The 21,482-nt window shown below is 37.8% G+C and overlaps 1 protein-coding gene across 2 annotated transcripts in view; it reads right to left on the bottom strand.

Annotated features, from left to right (window-relative positions):
• Nucleotides 1-21,482, bottom strand: part of LOC100649273 — a 248,424-nt gene that overhangs the window by 80,173 nt on the left and 146,769 nt on the right. For both annotated transcript variants that reach the window (XM_003400913.4, XM_012316578.3), the window contains one exon: nucleotides 16,264-16,371. In XM_003400913.4, the coding sequence (XP_003400961.1) occupies nucleotides 16,264-16,371 (108 nt within the window). The remainder of the gene's footprint in view (nucleotides 1-16,263; nucleotides 16,372-21,482) is intronic.

Below are 21,482 nucleotides of genomic sequence, written 5' to 3'. Positions count from 1 at the left end.
AATGCTTGGCGGTAAATCTTACGGCGAGCACGTGCGGGCCTCTCGGCTAGTAAATCGTTTCATATAGTACCAGGACGAGATTTCAACGAGCCGCGCTTTTCGAAGGCACGATAATGGCCGCGATACTCAAAAGCGTTTACCATCTACATGTGTCGCTGTGCCTCGATGTTGCACATGGCAAACAATTCCAGCCAAATGTCGTATTCGTCCGTCTACGCACACATATTACGTACGCCACACAGTCGATATCCAAGCTCTGTTTCGTCATCACAGGTGGCGATGCACGAATTCATCGGGTTTCCATTGATCAACGACCGATCGATACCGTATTCCCTACTGATTCGATTGTGTCTCCGTGCAATTATGACCAACACGCGACCGGGCCAAGCTTTCGATTCCAGAGGAAATTTTGGAAAAAGCTCTCTATCTGTTTAGAAAGTAATTTCTGCGCTCTAATGACTGGAGCGTCCGCGAATTTTCGCGACGAGATTAGGACGGTGATTGAGAAGATTATGGCCGAGAGTTTCTGATGGAACTTTTAATGAGAAGTGTTTGAGGTAGCCACGTATTTCGAACGATTTTTTATTATTTTTCAATGATCGAATATCGATGATGAGACCAAAGTTGCGTTGTATATTTTTACGTTGAAATATTTTCCGATAATGCATCGTTTGGTATCGGTTGTTACGACAATGAGAGATAAGATGAGCTGATGAGACGTTTTACGAATAAACAATATTTATCAAACAAATTGCATGAAACAAGAAATTCGGCTTTCCTTGGAAGATAATGCAAAGGAGCGATTCTCATGCATATCTCGTTGATTGCGCAGGAAACTCTGATCGCTAAAGCGCTGTAAACTGAAGAAAATCGATCGAATTTCTCACTCCACGTGTCTATAATATCCTTTCCTAATGGAAAAGCTTTCGAGTTTGATTTTCTGCCGGTACAAAAAGAGCAAACTCGATAGAAAGAATTCGCTGCGCGCTGTTTCATTGAATCCCCTGTTTTCATGGCATTCCTGCATAATTATGCGCTTCGCTAAAAATTGCTTCCCCCGTTCGAACTACGAGCCAGGAGGGATGCATCAAATTTACACGTTTCGAGAGCAATTTCTAGACATTGAAAAACTATCGCTTGCCGACGCATTACACCTATACACGGGTGCACCCGTAAAACGAGATTCAAACTGCTGGAAATCAAACACTTTGATCTGTTTGCAAGCAAAGAGACGAACGAAAGAGGGCACATATATTTTTCAAAGAATTCCTCAATTTCAAGAATTAATCTTGCAAAATTATTAACTTTTTAGGTCTACCTCCGTTATATTACATTTAATGCGATCAGTCCTAAAATTCCACCTCCGTAATATTCAGTTCGATAAAAATCATAATGTTACCTTTTTCGAAAATTCGGTCAGCCCTTAAGGTATTTGCAGCGTAGATGGACTTTCTTACAATTTCTTTGCAATTCTGACGGTACGTTATTTATATATTTCTATTGCTTTTCTTAACAGGATTACAACGTCCCGCTTCCATATACACGTTACACACAATAGTTAATACAGTATAACAAAATATCGTAACATATCTAATACATATATATAAATATATACATATACAAGCATGATCCAAACCTACAAATACATACCGCTACAACTCAAACATGCGTATACACTTATAACCTGAACAGACATATAATATTATCAATACGTTAGTATATTAATTATACATGATTCAATTTTTAAAGAGCCTAATCTTACCGAAATGAAAATATTCATCTTTAAAATTGAAAGTTTTATTCCTATAGTAAGTCACTGTAAAAATGACTTTTTGATTAATTATTAAAAACCGTCCTTAGAATGTTGCTAAAAAATTAATATGTCGTGTAAAATGGTTAGAAGGATCGTTTTTTAAAGAGAAATTTAGCTCTCAGTTCGCCGTTTTCGAGTGAAAGAAATGTGAAATATATATTAGGTTATCCGAAAAGTTTCTTCCGTTTTATAAGAAAATAATAGACGCACAATGTTTTTTGTTTTATATTAGTTTATTGAATTATGCACAAACATAATAATAGAAATATAACGAAATGGATCATACGTAATTCAATAAAATTATATAAAGCAGAAATTGTTGTTCATCTATTATCATCTTATAAAACGAAAGAAACTTTTCGGACAACCTAATAGCATCGGTAATTTCGGCGTCTAAAATGCTGTGTTATATGTTTTAATGCCAAGTTGCCGTTATATCCATTTCTGAATTGTTTGTTAATGTTGCACAGAAAATACAGACAGCCACGAAATGTTTTCCAGGAGAATTTTACTTCTTAGGGATATTGTCGCACTACAAATATTTTAAGGGATTAAATTCCCATACACATTATCGCTATGAGTCGACCAAAATATTCGGATTTTTACGTAAATTAACATATGTAATCGTACGACGTATATAATTGCCTAACCTGTCCGGGTAAATCACCTTATTTCCCTTTCTCATCCATGTCACTCCCCACACAGTAAGTTCCTTTATTCGGTTGTTATCAATTTCAAACGTTTGGAAGGGTTTGCGCTGGCCGCCAGTTTCAATAAAAACAGAACCGAAATCCACTTTGCGGTGTTATTCGAAGTCGAATTTCGAGATGTCAACGGTACAAGAAACGGTGGCGCAGAAGGCGGGGGACTGCGGGCGCGCAGACAGGTACAATGCACCTTGGCGAACGTTTGAAACGAAGGGAATAGAGAAGGGGAGAAGAAGAAGGCAGGTAATACGAAGTGCATACGTCGGTTCGATTTAAGCAGGTTTCACAGCGTCGAATTTTCACATGGGCCAGTGTGCGCACTGTCGGGACTCATGCATCGAAGGTGAATGGCAGGGACGCAGAGTCGGTGGGGAGGAAACGTCGGACGGGTTGGCCTCTCGCGGGAAATACGTCGAGTATCTGAATAAATCGAAACAGCCAAAGTGATTCTCCAACTTAAATTAGTTTCTGCCTGGTATGGAGAGAGGCTAGGTACACGAGAACCTCGTACCTCTCTCTTTCTCTTTCTTTCTCTCTTTCCCGGAGCGAGAGGTTTGCTCGCGTCACACAGGACACGCGAATAGCTACCCTTACTTCTTTCCCGCAGTCTGGCCGACCGGCCTCGTTCCATCTGACTTTTTCCACCGTAAACGAATCCCGACTGATTTCCAGCCGCCGTTTGTTCCTTCCACACTTCCTGCACACCCTCAAATACACCACGTTCGTAAACGTTTCATGCTTTTCGTTGCAATCCTTTCGAGCTGACAAATTCGATCTTAGTTCCTACATGTTTCTTATCTAAGATAGTGTACTAATCTCTGAGAATTAAGATAAAGAATGCATTCGAGAAGTCTTTTCACATTGATGGTCGGTGTTAATGAGAAGAATCTTTGCTGCAATACGGATATTAATTCCGGAAATACTCGATACGATGCTTAACTAACGTCTATTCAGATAGACGTAGCTATGTAAGTTCCTCAAGGAAAAAATTCCATGGAATATTGTGTATTTTCTCAGATCACATTGGTTCGGAAATCTTCAAGACCTGAATAAATATTGGTTCTTTCAACAGCTGGGTGGCACGGATTTAACGCATAAATTTTCGCACGATGAAATCTGCATACAAATGATGGCACGTCTTGACAAGTATTAAAATTACATTTATGAAAATCACTTTCGGTGTTCATCAACGATGACAAGAGAAAGGGATGTATAACGGGGAAAAGAGGAGGGGAAAAAAAGGAAACAGTCACGCGCGGGAGTACAACAAGCACACTATTTCATTTGCTTAAGCTTAATGGCCTTTTCTGCTACACAAAGACGCTTCAGAATGCGAGGCTTAATCTTTCCCATAAAACACTGATTGTGGATTGACTTTTAAATGCCTTGGAAGCACGGGAGAAAATAGCAGGCAGCCCTAGTACCGTCTGGCACGAAACTCCGGCAAGTTTCTTATTTTTCTTCCCCTGTTTTATTCCTTTTCAGGTAGAAATAATGCTTTTAGTTCTAACTCTGCGTCAATGTGAAATTTGGAGTTGTTCAATACGCTTCGACGTTCGATTTATTTATGAAAAATCTTTTTCGTCTGTTACTAAAAATATTACTTCAACGAAAATGCCTGATGAAAATAGTTTTACATAAAAATTAGTTTTATCAAAAAAAAAAAAAGAATTTAGATTTGGATACTACGAAACGAAAATGGTGATTAGAAGGTAGTAACAAAACTATTAGTGAAGAATTTAATCAACAAAACAAATAGCTTTAGTTCCCTTTGCGGCAGAAACCACGTGCAACACGTTCCTCGTTGTCCTTCATCGATAACAAACAGAACTGTTTGTCAAACAGAAGTGTTTATAAAATAAATCAATTGGCAATTTCAGTCAGCTTGTTCCGCGTTTTCCATTGTACACATACCTTGTGAATCATAAAGAAAGAGGGAATAACAATAAAACGAATTTCTGTTTGTTTTATTTGATATAGAAAAATTATTTTCCATAGTATTCTTCCCTCGTCTTCAACTAATTTCAACCAATCCCTTGCTTTCCTTTTCCTTGTGAGAAAAGTTTACTTTTAATTCATATTTGTTATTGTTACAAACGAGACAAAGATCTAGCATTCCATGATCAACAATATGAATGTCTAAGATTCTGTTTCAAAGGAAAAAAGATAATGATAAAATGATTAATTGCGATCAATCGCAAATCATGATGAATCTTTGAACTTGAAGCAATCACGCCCAGTTGATTATATTCGCGATTTATAAATTATTAGTCATCAGTGAACGAAGTAGAAGGAATTTGGGATATTAATAATCAATTCCCATAATTAAATCGATAATACTAAATAATAATAATATTGTTGTTTAATTCAATGCTATTACAATTTGCGTTTCTATTTATTAATACGCAAGCGTAATAAACGCTTAATAAATATTATAATAAATTCCAATGCGAAAGCGTGTCGGTGGAATTACATCGATGCTCTCGCAATAAATCACAGAGCAGTCGATTGTTTGATTAATTAATAAATTTCGTACAGTACCATGGAATTGAAAAATTAGCACATTTGTTGATGCGATCGAGGGTAGAAGAAAAGAAGAATCTAGAAACTCGCGGAATGTACTATTTAAGATTATGCTGTTAAATGTTTCGAGAGCTGAAAAGCTTTGAAAACGTCGATATTCGAGTTTTAAGTTTCTTCCCCGAGGTCAATCTTTTATTGATAAAATACCAGTTATATAGTTGACAAAGTGGAAATAATTTTAGAAAATTAGAGAGTATGTAATTGATTAAATATTTAATTACAATTACATGTTACCTAAACCGTTGATTAGATTAATTTATGAAACGTTAAAATGAAAATGACATAAAAGATTGACACTTGGAAAACCTAACTTGGAAAATAATAAATTTTATAAATAAAACGCCTTTAATAAATTAGAGCTGAAACATACGAAATTTTAAACTAGACGATAATTGAAGAATAATCAATTAGACGGGCTTCTTGGTAAGATATCTATAGATCACTTGACCCCATCTTACTAATTCGGTCTTAAGTGGGTTAAAACGTTAACTACACATACATTATGGCTCTTTTACGAATAACATTTGCATTGGGTTTAAAATGGAACGCGTCAGAAATAAAACAAGAGGCTAGTATTCGTTAACAGTAATATGCATTGAACGTTGGAGTTTAGCTCGGCTATAAATCTTACGTCGTGTATGCGAATTCAAGAATACAGTCTAATATGGCAGAGTGGAGTATAGTGAAGCAACATTTCACCGTAAATTTACGCGAGCACGTTCTCTCACAGCGATGCGGGCGATATTCTCTCGAGGATCAAGAAAGTCGAAATTATATACATGAGATGTTACAGGAAGCAACCGAGTATCCTAATTTCTTAACATATTCTCTTACTTCTTTCCAGTTTAAATGAAAATTCAATTATTTGTAGTATTCTCATCGCTTAACAATAAGCATTTGAATTTTTATTTTATGTCTCGTAACAGTAGGAATTTTCTTGCATGAAAGTTTTGTACATATGCACACAGTTACGGAAGAAATATCTGACAAAAGAGTAATTTTATTACTCTAACTTAACATTATACAATTCTATGAACATAAGGTTGATTTCCCGTATTCTTTTCCATTTTCCATCCAATTAGCCGAATATCTTGTTGTTCATGTCGTGTCAAAATATTTCTGAACCAAATATTATATTCGATATTCTATGCAAATTAAACAACAATAACATTAGCTCGCAAACTACACCAAAATTTGTAAACACGCTTCGTACAATTTCCCGCTTCCAGCTCGTAGCATAGTTTTCATACACATGTATATGTACGTATTGTGTAACAATATTATCATTAACAGCATCGACTGAATTGTACTTTTTCGTAACATATTGCTTTCTGTAATGTAAAGTCATAAACTACTATAATATTATATCAAACTTTAATAACAAGATTCGACCAACACAAAATATTAATAAATGAAACTTAATAAATAAAACTGTGACTTACAATTTGGTCGCAGGATATTCTTACATACTTTATGAACCAATTTAATTCCACACGCGGTTTAAAAAAGTATTTTGGTATATTCGGGACTGTTATCGATTTGAACAAGAATAATTAATTATTAAAATTATTGTAAACACCTTAAATTACGAGTTAATAAATAAAAAGATATTCAAAAATATTATTTATAAAAGTTATGCTTGAGATATTCTAACTGATAAGAGGCTACGTGTGGGAATTGAATTGTAAACCGAATTATAAGAGAAATTCTATACACGTCTAACCTTTAGAACGCTTGAACGCCGAATGGCCAAATTTAATATCAACACTGCGTGAAGGTTGTAAGAAACTGGGGTAAGGGAAATGGATCAAGAAATTCAAGCGTAGAGCATTGGCGCAATGTAATATTTTCAATATTTGGATTTTTCTTTATACACGGATAATTAAGAAATAATAGATTACTAATACAATACGGTATATAAAGAAAGATACGTAACAGTTATTTAACATTAAGAGCAAAAAAGGAAAATTGTATTTCTGACAAATTGTACAGTGTTAATTATTGGCTTTACTGATTAAGATCGACGTACCAACTGAACCGAATTACCAATAGCCCGAAATTAAAATGGAAGATATTATTGAAACTATGTAAACGATGTTGAATCAATTTTTAACATCATAATTTAAGGCAAAGTAAGGAAGGTAATCTAGAGAGACATATTCGACAAGTAATGACGATACCATTATCCCTAAGAGCGGAACGAATTTAAAATATCGTAAAGAACGATCGGTCGGAAGGGAAGTGGCAAACTTCAAGGCCTAAGAGCAAATGATACTAAAGCAGGATAGTTTTTATATAATATCACAAGAGCGGGCTTCCGCCGTTAGAAGGATCATAGCCTCGCAAAGCCAGGATTATATCCTGAAGAGTTTGCCAGCTTTCGACTCTCATTTAAAGGGCTTAATGTTGCGTACCGGGAGAGTAGGTAAAAAAAGGTCAGCAAGAGTATAAAAAAGGAAACAAAGGGTGAAAAATCAAATGGAAAGAGAAAAATACAGATGGAGAAGAATCTACAGCTGGACACCGTACGATTTCGAAACTTCATCCTTACCATTTCGTTCTTTCCAAAATCCTTAATCCCATTCGATTCTCATTGACGGTAACCTAAAAAGCTTCGAGGGGGAAGCAGTCAATCTTCGTCGAGTCTCTCGGATTCGCGAATAAAACACGTCTGTCTATGAATACAGAAACCATTTTCCCGCCCCGTGAAACCCTAAAAAAGAAAACCGTATAACTCTTCCCCGTTGTTTTATGTCATACACTTTAGGTACCGGCAAGATAGAGGAGTAGAGGGTAAAAAGACGCGTTCGAGACCAAAAAAAGAGCGGCAGCCGCAGTGGTAAGAGAGGGGGCAGAATCGTAAAACGGGAACGGCACGCGATTCACTGTGCTTGGCCCATCTTCTCCCATTTAACCACCACCCCCTCCCCATAGCATACGGCCGTTTGATCCAGTTACCCTGCCTGGAAACGCTTCTCCAGACGGATTAAATGCAACTCCTGGCCGCGCACGTGGGCATAAAAATACCCATCATAAAATAAAATAACCGTAGGTGGCTGGTATTGTTCGCCTATTGCCGGGAAAAAAGTGATTGGCGCTTTCAGAAAAGAAGAGCGCATGCTTTTCACCCTCTGCGTACATTCGTGGTGTGGCGGAGCGGATGTGAAAAAGAAGCGCGTCCATTATCTGTGATTCTTTCTGAGACTGCATAATCTGTCCTGACAGCGGACAGTCGCATTTAGAATATTCATAACTGGAAAACAATTTCGTTAGTATCAAATGATTTACGATTCTCACCCCATGATTTTGGAAGAATCAGAATTAAAGATTAGAGTAAGGTATTTCTTTGGAATCTGTAAAGGTTGAATCTACTTTATGATTACACAGAAGGCGCTGGTTAATTATGGACTTTCTTTTCTCTCTCGTTTTTGAATTCTTTTGGGGATCTCTTAAACGAGATTTGTGTAATTAATCCTCTCTTTAACAGCGGTGTACTTTGAGCTTTTTATGTTTAGAACGAATCCGTAAAGTTCCCAGAACCAACTGAATTACGCCACTTGAAATAGAGTGTTCATTTAGTAATGTACATAAACGTATCCAATTAGCAAGAAAATTACAGATTTAATTCAAAGGGTAACTAAAGTTACTGTGTGATTATAGTTATTATCAGACCTTGATTGCAACCGATGTATTCCACATTGCAGTTTAAAATAATACAATTGACAATTAGATCTTCGTGACATGGAAATTCGCGATATGTTCCTCGAAGCATGTGTACAATCCCTATTTGTTTTTCTCTCTGATCTCGTTATCGACGAATTTAATTAATCTAATTAAACGAAACATAATTCCATACAAAACCACGTTATATCATTCCCCGAAGTTTAGTAGCAAACAGAGAATATGTTTGTCGTACGAATAATTTTCACACGGCGATTACAACGAATCAGGATGAAACGTTTCTCCACTTTTAATGGGAATGCCCTGGCTATCATTCACGTAACAGTTAACAAGCACGTGTTTCGCTCCTGGTGGAGAAGACACATTTTGTTTTAACAAAGTTCTGCTGGATACGAATTTAGGTGCACGCGTTTCGAACAATGTTTCGCGTGTTCTAAGGACAGATAGACACATTGAATGTTTGGAAACAATTTCGAGATTATTACTAAACGTACTGTTTTGCAATATAGCTTTATATTTTTAAAAATGTGATGAAAAATTATTATGAAAATATATAAATTATAGCTAATTTTCGACATTTGATTCGTCAACTTTTTTAATTATTTAGGTACCAAAATTTAGATTTTGAATTAATTTTACTGCATAGCGTTGTAATAGATATTAATCAAATTTGATCCATGTCTTTAATTTAAAACGAAAGAAATTTTGTATTAAATAATACGCATCTCGTGTGACATTTGCTTATACATTTTCACGTATCATGGGAAATGGCGACGATATGTGAAAATTATGACTTTTAATTATGAATTATTCATATAACATGGCGCGCTGTTCAATTATTAATTAATACGTACGCGTGGCAGTTTCTATGGGGTCAAACGTTTGCTGAATGTATGAATAACGTGTATAACCAAACAAATACATTAACTTTCTTATTTCCTCTTTACGTTCCATAAATTTCTAGGAAGATCGTTGATTTCGTTGTTCACCGCTAATTTCTGCAGTAAATGTTTAATGAAAAGTTTTAGGAATGAAATGTTCGTAATTTATATCTCACAGTATCAAAAATATTTACATGCATTTTAAAACTTCTTTAATTATATATGACTATCCAAATATCATTTGCAGTAACTTACTATTTCGAATAATTAATTAATTAATATTCTATGGTACTCTCTCGTTTTGTTACAATAGAAATTTGCAATAAAATTATTCATATTGACTCCTACAGTATTAAAATTCATATAGCAAATGAAAGGTTCATAATCTAAAATAATAGAAATATATTATTTCGTGATGCCGTTTTTAGTCCACGAGAAGAATAAATTATCATAAATCTATTAATAATGTTAGCATCATACCGTCTGAAAACTTCCTGTCATGTTACTGCAACTCTGCTTTTCTTTATGTACGAAGAAACCGTTATGTAAGCAATATTTTACAGCATTCTTTTCATTCCATTAGTAGACCAGAATTTCGTTATAAAGTATGTCCATTAAACATCAACAATTATGGTTTGATCACATTAAACCACTAATTAATTACGCACAAAAAGTATAACACCATAGATTTCGCGCGGGAACGACGTTGACTACATCGGATCGTATCAGTTCGTGCGTCTTCGCGTATCTTCGGTGCGACTTCCGAAAGATTTAGGTGCAACGCATTCTAGCGCGAACTTTCAAAACGATTTCGTATTATAGAATACGCGAATTAATTTTTCTTGGAAAATTGTAGTACACAGGAGACTCATGAATCACCAATTATTTGACACAAGTTCGTGACAGACACCGTCCTACAGATTAACGAATGAAAAAGAACCGTGTCAGCCGTAAATCAGCACATTAATTCATAATGAGATTATCATAATAAATCACTGTTCTCCGTCCTACCTATTCCGTTTGTTCGCATCCAGTTCGGTCGTATTATAAGTGACCCATATTTCTCATGAATATCCAGCCAGTTGATAATTGTCGATACTTTTCAATTTTCTGCTGCTTTCGTATTCGACGGTAGTACGATTTTCGATTAGTTCGGTTTTCAATTGAAACCAACACCAACGGAGGCATAATTGAAATTAACGGTGGAACAGATTTTTTTGAGGGAGAGGATGAGAGGGTAAATGGAATTCAATTTGCGAGGTAATTAATGTAGGTCGTGCACGCATAGGCGCTTGGAATAGTACATTTTGGGGTGGAAACGTATCGAATTTCAATAAAAAGCTCGAAAAATGTATGACGTAACTATTTTGTGAAAGATTTATTTTGGAAAAGTTTAATAATTATCATTAACGAAAAATAAAGTCTCCTTTCATATAAAGCAATTTTTTCTACATTGAAATAAAGACAATTAGCTTCTCGCCTAGAGAGCTATTACAAGAATAAATATTAATATTATGTTATATCTCGTACGTTTGATAATGAAGATATATTTGGTAAAAATTTTTAGCGGCACCCGATAACACAGAACTTTCCAACGGTTTCGTCGGTACATAGTATACTATCGTTGACAGACTATTTACGAGAGACCGATAAAACATAAGCAAGGTGCCGACAGGTCTAATGAGTCATCGATATCCCTACGGTCTTTCTACCAAACACTCGAAAGAAATGACCACGGTCGCGGACGCCTAACAAGCGCGGGCGTAGTGGAGATATTGAGAGGTGACAAAAAGAAACGAAATGAATTAAGAAATCAATTGTGACCGAGAGTCGTGATTGAGTAGTTGTAAGCAAGAATCGTGAACAAATTGTCGTTTGTACAAATCGCGAGTCGAGACTTGTAACGAAACCGTTAAGCGTGTTAATAAATATACTGTTAAACAAAACGCCGTGTATTTCTTTGGTATCCTACATGCCCTACCAACGCCTCAAATTTACCATTTATGAGAAAAATGTACATTTTCTGAAAAGTAACTTCGAAATTTTGTTTTATATACTTTTTATAAATCAGCGACGGTTTTGAAGTACAAGTCATATAGATAATATTCTTGGTATCAGCAAATTTATCGGTTGCAGACTACTTTAGGAAATAATTTATTTAGAATTTTCGGGATGAAATGCATCGTCACGAAATATCGGCTAACCTTTTGCCATCTTTTAAGGGTAGCAAACGTGACACTTAAATATATCTAGGTTGATGTAAAATGTGAAGGGTGTCACATAAAATGACGGGAGCGCCAATAAAACTTCTCATACATGATATATTCTAATAAGTACCAATCTAAAATATTCAGCTGCGTGTTTCGCGAAAATATAGGATGCATACAAAATTTTGAAGACTATATGACGCGAAATAGGCGTATACACAATTTTATTATTGCACCATATTTTCGTATAGTGCTAATAGAAACCTTTTACACCGAGCTGTTAACACTTTTCTGAGATAAAAATATCCAATATTTTGTCCCTTTCCCTTTTTTAATTTTTCAATTGTTTTAGCTCTTAAAGTCTCGAATTCTGCACAATTAAATTGATATTAGTTGCATAATTAAAATACTTGAATATTTTTATCACATGTCTGTATTCATTCTACAGTTTAAGCATCTTCAGGATCTTCTCTCTCACTTCATATGCCAAGAAACATTCGAAATAAATCAACAGGAATTGCTTGACGTGGTGGGTACCTCGAAACTATCAGAAGCACCGCTGCGAAATTCATTTTTAATAAGATTCTGGTCAAAAGCGAGACGTCCGATCCCTCTTCATCGTAGCGGCTAATATTGCACAGTCTTCCTTTTGATAGCTAATTTCTCAGAGAGCTCAAAGTGCCTCGGACTGTTCGCAAATTCGCCTACCACCCCACATAATTATATCGCCCTACAATCCCGTTGTATACTCCTGTCTGATACTACGAAATATGCAAGATTCCACCATCCGAAAGCGTACCTTTTGTTCACTTAGTCTTTGGACAAAATAGATCAAGCACTGCTTAGCGAATATATTAATGTTCTCCTTTGCGGGTAAACAACAAAGCAATCCCTGTTTCTTTTTAGAAGTGTAGCTAATTCAAGAAAATAGGCTCATGAAAATAATTCAACCCAATGTCTTTTCATTTGCACAAAAGACTTTCAGTCACAAAAGAATAGAGCTCGAAGTTAAATTAATAGGCAATCCACTACGATCTGGATTTAAACCCGATTCAAGTAGCTCTCTGAGAATTTATCCCTTTGAATCAAAGGGTTTCACAACGTTTCCAATCTAAATCTAAACAAAGTATCCGTATATCATGGATCTTCTATGCTTCTCAATTTATGGACTAGATCAGTATAGTTACTGAGCAACTTATATCTAAGTATGCGCCATCCTTACAAAAGTGATACAACTCAAAAACCGTGCTTTTCGTTTTATCACTATGAGAAAGTTCTCTGGAGCTATAAACCGAAAATGATGAAAGGAACAGTTAATCCTGTTTTATGAGCATTATACCTCTCGCTGATAAATTTTACTAGGAAAGTAACGTGTCATTAAGTTTAAGGACAATTCTTCACATTTTTTAAATCTAGATCTGTAAAGATAGCAAACTTCGAAAGCGCATAGCGTTCGAGTGATAAACGACGCTAGTAGCAAAATTAATCATGGCAACCTCTCGATTACAATTTCCATTAAAAAATTTTTCAGTTGTCATCAAAGTTTCACGCAATAAAAAAGCATGAAAAGATTCTAGCAAAAGACGCGGCAGTTCGACTCGGAGAAACGATCGGTTTCCGCACGAATGGCGGACGCAGAAGCGGCCGGTGGTCGGAAAGAGGCGCACGGTTTTATTCGGCTGTTTCTCACTGCTGAACTTTCTCTATGTACACGGAAACGTGTGCAGCGGTGAGAATTATATAGGAAGGCGTACGGCTGGGCGTAGGAGGTTGCCTCGGTCTCTCTGTGGTGAGTTGCATTTGTAAATGCACGTCTCTCACGGTATCCTAGCCCACGTCTACCTACAACCGCTTACCTATAACCCGGCTGAACGTATATGTACAACGGGTATATGGCCGCCGGAAGGTAGGCGGCTGGGAGCTACAGTGGGAACACAGTTCTTGCATTAGCCAAAGAAAGATTTCTGGGGAATGGAGTGAGAGAGCCAGGGCTAACTGAGCGACGGTGCAACGAAGAAAGGTACTACTCGTATAGACAGGGCCGCTTCTTACCGGCAGTCTGCCAGCCAGTACTATCGTTGGCCCGTCGTTGATTTTTCCCGCCTGTATCCTGCTGCTGGGATACTCTCAGAGCCCGCAGGGGGAAAGAAACGCGAGAAAAGGGGGCTCGTTTCAAGCGACGATTATCAACGCCGCTCTCACCCCGTGGCCGCGCAATTTGAATGCCGCCGGCGAACTTATGAAGTTTCTGTCTGTGATTAATGCGCGAGTTTCTTTCGGGAAGGCCGCTTTTCAGCCCTTGAAAGAAACACCAGCACTCCGCGTTGCCTCGATTCGGTCTCCCCTTTCCAACGGGGATTTTATTGACTCTTATTTTGCCAGTAAGTTAACCTTTGATGTGCACGGGAGCTTAGGTTTAAATAGACTGGGGATGAGAAAAGGAAGTTGTGTTTAATGAGATTGAATTATCGTTGCTGTATGAATAGTGGATGAATAGTAAGTCTTCTTCCATCTTCATTTTAAAGAAATTTCCGAATATGTATATCGAGGGCTTGCTGAAACGTCGAAATGTTGCACGTGTAGATAAGTCTAGCAAACATACAACCCGGAACTATATTCAAGAAACTACGTACATGTAACCAGATCATAAATAAAGGATAACATCAAGCAAGGATGCTGAGCCCAATTTCACATAGTCTGATAATACATATACACCCGCACGCACACAGCTGGCAATCTTCGACACCTAAGATAGCACCTAGTCAATACCAGGCGATCCTTATTTCTCTTTCCACGTATATTTGTCTTATTGACCGGCGTATTCCTGTAGCAGCTTGTTCAAGTTGAACTAGCAGGACGTGGATCTGGTTCTATATCTAATTCTGGTTTGTAGTAAACCCCAGTTTTGGAAACCATGGATTCCATCTTTCGGGCTGCACGACACGATATACGATAAAAAAGAGAAGAAAGAAAAATAAGAGAAATGTAGGGAGCGTACGTTTCGATCGGTATTTACGAATCGGTTGAAAATCATGCGAATTCGTAATGGTATCGGAAGAAAAGCCGATTCTCCGGGGAGTTTGGTCGAGTCTACTAAATGCTCTCGAGCGAACGCATCCCTGTCTCTAGTCAGATCCTCTAGGAAAGTTCGAAACTAATGGCTGGAAATCGATGATACCTCGCTTTTAAGGATCTGTTCGGTTCGTTTCTGACTGCGGAGAACCTTCTACTACACGAAGTTAACTTCGCCAGGTAAGCGTCGTTTTCGCAAATGTTCGCGCGAACGTTCAATCGCGATCCTCGACTTTAGAATTCTTGCGACGAGATACTCCGCGGAATGCTGTTAATTCCTTTTCGCGTGTGCTTTGTTTCTTCTCTCGAGCAGATATTTTTCTTTAGGATCGTAGAAAAGTTAGCTCACGATACTCTTGAGCTCAAGATATACAAATATTTGTAAAAAGCGTACGTTAATATCCTAACATCACGATTTCTGGAAAAATTTAAATTCAACTGCAATAAGTGAATCGCCGAATGCCACGTTTTAGCCGAAGTTTAATCAAGTGTACGATTATAGTCACGGTTATTAAGAACTGAAATTTGATTGTTTCCTGATCCCCTTCATTCCCATTTAGCGAGGAAACCGTAGTAATAGAGAAAAAAATGATGATATTATCGAGTAAGTGGCTAATTGAGGCATTCCCGATGAATACGATGGTAATAAGCGGATTCACAGTACGTTTATGAACCAGTTTTGAACGGCGGCCATCTAATAACAACGCCGCATTAATTTCTGCTTATAATGAAAAAAAAAGAAACTGTAAAAATTGTTGAATTTTCTCAGATATTATGTAGCTTTAATTACAATTAAGACTATTTAAAGAGGACTTAATTGTTCTACATCAACGATGTTTTAATTTTTATATACGTTCCTCACTCGCTTCTTTTCTTCGCTTTACTTCTCATATCTTCTTGTCGCTCTTATTTATGAAAACCTCTAAAAATCTACAATCGGTATTATCAATGAATTTATTCAATTTCCACAAGACGTTCCACGAGCAATTTTTTACACGACGCAGCGCGAAGATTTAGCAGTTCAAAGAACGATCGAAGTGCATCACCGAATGCACGAATCTTGTTCGAAGTACGAGTTTCCCAAGGAGCCGGGAAAGCCTGGTCATTAAACTTGAAAAAGCAGAAAGCAACGAGCATCAAAGCACCGTGAAGTTGGTCGGTCCTTTAAAGCTGCGAGGACAATTAATTGGCGTTCCACGCGGAGAATGTTACCAAATATTGCGGAGGATAATTAATGTTTAAATTCGAGTACGGTTATGTGCGTGTATAAGCGAACGAGAACGAGTTATTAATGTTTCGGCAAGAGAGAAATTACTTACCGAGTATCTGGCTAAGAACGGTGCGGCCATCTTCGCCGAGGCAGGCGCTCCGAGCATCAAAGGGATTTGTGAATTGCACGAATGCATAGCCTTTGTGCATAGATATTCCTGAAACAACAAACGATCATGACGTTCCAATACCAGCCACGGGTCTTTCTTCCAGCCACGCGAATGGAATGAAACAGAAATACCAAGATAATGGGAGGAAATCTTTAATTAAAATTGTTTCCATGAATTTTGATGAGGCATAGAGCCTGGCTTGGTCGAACTCGTCATCGTGCCAGATACCAGATGAGGGAAGCTCGGATCGCGATTATTGAAAAGGAAATACGCGAAGAGAGATTCTTCTTCTTTTATCTTCTCTTTCCTTAATTTCTTCTTTTCCTTTCTATCCCTTTGTTCGATTTGTGACGTGTGATGGTGATGAATAGTAATCGAGCAACGGCAAGGCGATTTGGAGATGTTGAAATATAATTCATTCTATACTGATTCCAAAGTCAATTCGATTTGTTTAAACATTTATAACTAATAAATAGAGAAGAGACGCTATTTTCGTTTCAGAAATACAATACTTCAATAGAATACCATTTTATAAGAAATCTACTTTATAAAAAGTTCTAGATCGACAATTTTTAGATAATTATGACGATTGGATTATAGTACATGAAATATCTGTCCGGGTAGATTCGTCTGTCTTTAGATATGCGATTAAAACTACATTTGAATGTGCTTAATGCATGAGCTTTTCTCTTTCGTCGGCGATTGTTCTAAATAAATTACGCGCTCCACGGAGTTTATTACAATCCATGGGGAGCGAATTGCTTCACCTCCTTTTTCTACATTCATCGGCAATGAATTTTAATAAGATTTCACGTTCGAGTCGTATGATCCACCACGAAACGTACAACCTTATCTTACTAATGCAAAATACTGTTTTCACATATGTTAGTTGCACTTATCGCATCCATCGAGTAATCATAATTCCGCTATTTTTCAGAATTCCAACATAGAGTTTCTCGCACATGTCTTTTGAAAGCCTATCCTTTGAGAAAATATAAAAGGACAGAGATGATTACGGTTATATAACACCGTATAACAATCGTGGAATAGAAATGTCACAATTTTTATACCACAGCCTCTAAAGCAGTAACGTACATAGTAAACTTAGATTACAACACCGGACAGTTACGGTTTCCGTCGATGTAGAAAACGCGGCACAAAAAGAGCTACTATAAAACAATATATTCAAGGAGAGAACAGCATAAAGTTCCACGAGATTTTCAGTCCTCGACATTATTAACATGTCCTAGGCAACTGGCGTGGCCAGATAAGTTTTTTTTAGCCATCACTGTCCGTTTCGGGAGTGGACACACGTTCAGTACGAAATATATCTGCATCCAGGCCGTGTATACCCACGGCTATATATATAACCGTGGCAGGAATATATGGAGATTTACATATTTGTTTCAGCATAATGAATTCCATGCATGGTCAGCTGCTAACCACGCAAAAGTTATTACGGGTACACAGATTACAGGCGGCTCCTGCGTTAAAATGAACGTATCTGCCGACTTGCTACGCAGACTGCCCACGGAATCGATGACCCGGCTGTGCCATGTGGTAGCCGATGTAAAATTAAAAAACAAAAAAAAAAGAGAGAGAAAGAGAAAAAAGAGGAGAAAGAAATGAAAGAATATCGGTTGAAATTTCGAACGAATATTTTCTAGCCTGGAATTCTGCGGCCTGTAGCCGGCGCATTTCGATTTTTCCCCAATGTTCGAAACGTATCGATATCGTCGATTTTGCAGGGGAACTCTTCTGCAGCAGATGTGAATTGTTATCGACAGACAAGTATTTGTAGGAAGATTTGACGCAATATATTTGTTGAGCATCTTGTTTTGTCGGCATAAGAGATTTCGCAGAATGTTGATAAAGCGTTTCATCCATCAGAGAAAAGACAGTTTACTCTCGTTTAAACGATAAGTTCTTTTGAAAAGTTTCCGAAATCTACGAGTACGTTATTCCAATATCTAAAGTAGAGCTCACTGCTCTTTAAATATCCAGCAAAGTATCAAGTATAGAATTCCGTATGAGAATCACGAAAGAGAACAATACGAAAATTTCAAGTACATGCAAAGATTTGCTAGTTCTCTCGGTTGTCCAATTTTAAAAAGCACCTACATCAAGAACTCCGACACGAGATAACCGAATAATGTCTTCCACGAAGAATAAGAACTAATCGATCATATCTCCTTTATAACGGTACGTGAAAACGACAAAAAAGAAAGAACATGCTTTTTCACTGTACCGAAAAAAGGAACAAATTAAGTCTCCTTTGCATCGAATCCGAAAAAAAGTGTGGCTAGCTGAAAAAGCGTCTCGCTCTATCTGGCTCATCGTCTCGACCGGCAACTTCTATAAAAGTTTCAACCTCTGCTCGCCGCAACGACAATTCGCAATTTCCCCGACGACGACTGTTTTGCGCTGGTCTTTTCGTACATCGCGCAAGGAACCACCCCGCATCCTTATTGCCGGAGGACTAGAGAGGCCCGAGTCAACGGAGACGTGAAATTGGAAAAGGTTCGGCTTGTCAGATAGAGCACGGCTCCTGGAATGCTGGACCACTGGTGACAGCTGTGCGGAACAGATTGCACGAATCAAGTGGGTCCAACCTCGACGACGACCGCGACACTGACAACGACAATGACTTACGATGGTCCATAAATGAAATTTAGTAGTTCAATAGTTAACAAAAAAAAAAAAAGAAAAAAAATATATGTATGTATATAAAATACAGAATATGAAAAGGTAACGATTTATTATATTACAAGTTCTTTGGAGCTGTTTTCCAAGAAATAATTTGAACGGCGATATGAATAAGAATAGCAATAGGAATAAAATTTCAAAATCGAATATTTAAAAGCTTGATTATTTTTATATCGCTTTAAAGATTCACAAAGCTGGAGACTATATATTAAAATTTACTACAGTGTTTGCGGACTAAAGCTTCCAGCTACTCGAAGTCCTGCATCACTAAATTTAGATTCTGACCTAGGCAACGACAACCACGGAAACTATTCCGGTGAAGAATCGAAAATTGTATTAAATCCTGGGCGACGCGTATCATAAACCACGAGGGCCACCGGGACGAAAGCATTTCGCTTTCAAATTGCGAAACGCAATAATTCGTGACGTTTCATGCGATACCGATTCGAGGGTGCAACGAGAAAAAGCGAGCCGAGGTTTCGAGTAACTCGATATTTCTTGTTGCGGACGTTTACGTTGTTTCTCTCGCGGAAATCTACATATCCCGTTTTTTGCCTGACCCGTGGCTAACGAGGAGATGCGGGGAGTGGGAAATCGAATTAAAAGGAAAAATAGATCGAAATAGAAGGCGGTAGGGAAGGGAGAGAGAAAAAAATGAGAAGGAAATGCACGAGCCCGACGAACGTTTCGATTTGAAACGATGGACCGGGCATGGTTCGGTAAACGATTGAATTTTCCGAGTCAGAATAACCAAAGCTGTTTTTGATTCGCTAGAAAAATGAGTACGCGCTTCCGCGTCATTTATGCATATGTCTGTCTCTTTGATTGACGATAAAACAGCCTGTGCTCGGGCTAACATTTCTTTTGGGAGGATAAATTCGAACGTGTATCTAGATGGAAAAGGGAGAGCGCGTGCCAGGTGAAAAAGTTACGAGCACTTACTGCCATTTAGATCACTTTAGGTCGTTGCTCGACGAAATCGAAAAAAGTACAGGTTCGTTCGAAAAAGAAAGAAAAAAAAAAAAAAGAAAAAAAGGAGGAAGAGTTGGAAGTCCGAAAACAAAATGTTTCCGCTCTGAAACTTTTTCAGTACAATTCGTTGACCCAATTATTAATAACTACCTCTTTACTTTTTAACAATTAAAATGTTAAAGTTCAGTATTACGAAGGTATTTTGAATAGTAAGCTCTGTCAAATTTAAATCCTTATAACGTTTAGTGGTCCAATTATTCTGCACAAAATGCAGGAACTTTTCGTTCGATCCAACAAAAACAGTCCAACCAAATTTCATACTGCTCTTTCATTTCAACCAAAAAGAACTCGAGCTTTTGACGTCCCCACTGTCAAATGCACGAATTAGCACAAGTCCCTGAATACGCTGGAGAGTTGAAGCCTGCACTCCAACTAGGTAGAACTTGGAAATAAAATTAAGCGGCGGTCCAGTCGATAGACAACACTCGGGTACAATTCCGAACGTCCACTTGACTCGCGTAATCTGCTCGGTACAGCTGCCACCGTGGCCCTACTGAATGGGGGTAGTTCGGTGGTGTCCGCCGTGCGGTTGTCGTCTTATCTGTCGAATCGAAGCCCCCTTTTAATTCCTCCGACGATTCTCAAGTTCCCTGCCCGGCAAAGTTCGGCGCAGCCGCATTGTAGAAGCGGCGCATTTATTGTCTAGTCGCTTTATCGAGGAAGCTGCTGAAAGTAAGCTGTTTATCGGCAGCTCCCAGACACCACCGTCCTCCGCGGTGTCACTTTCCACGAGATTTCGAGCTTCCTGGCCAGGATTCAAAGAAGAGAGGGCAAGGGGGAGACAGAGAAAGAGAGAGAGAGAGTTCTGTGTCTCTGCTGGTCCGATTGGACGACTGGCCTGAAACTGGGCTTCCATCCTCGCGATAATGCTCGTGACACTTTGTCGCGTTAAATTGTTTTGAATTAGTAGCCCTAGCTTTCTGCTCGCTCATGAATTCTCGATAAAGCGCCCTGGCTAACTTTGGCCGCGTGTTCTGTTCTTCGGATTCCCGGATTTCTGGGCGTTTTCATATATTTTTGAAGAATATTCTAAGACGATTATGAAGATTCTAAGACGGATTAACGTACTTTTAGTTTGGCTTGTAATATCGCTTGTAGAATCGACGTACAAGTATGTGGGAAAATGTTAGATAAAACAATAAAATTGCAACTCACAATTTGAAGAAACGTAACGTTTTGTAAGAGTGGGACGATAGGAGCGTTCGATCAAGTAGATAAGGTCGGTCTGCTGTCAGACTAGGGTCGTGCAATTGCTCGACGATCTTACGATAATTCCAACGAGTCAGAAATTACAGTAAAACATACTGTAGGTTAGTTCCCATGTAATAATCGCAGGTAGCGATATTTTTAGTTCTAAAATAATCTATTTCTTAAAATAATTTAACTGCAATATTTCAATGAATTTACGTTAATGAGTTTAC

The sequence above is a fragment of the Bombus terrestris genome, chromosome 14 (assembly GCF_910591885.1).
Source record: "Bombus terrestris chromosome 14, iyBomTerr1.2, whole genome shotgun sequence".
Taxonomy (NCBI): Eukaryota; Metazoa; Arthropoda; class Insecta; order Hymenoptera; family Apidae; genus Bombus; species Bombus terrestris.
This window is presented reverse-complemented; position numbering and strand designations above follow the sequence as displayed.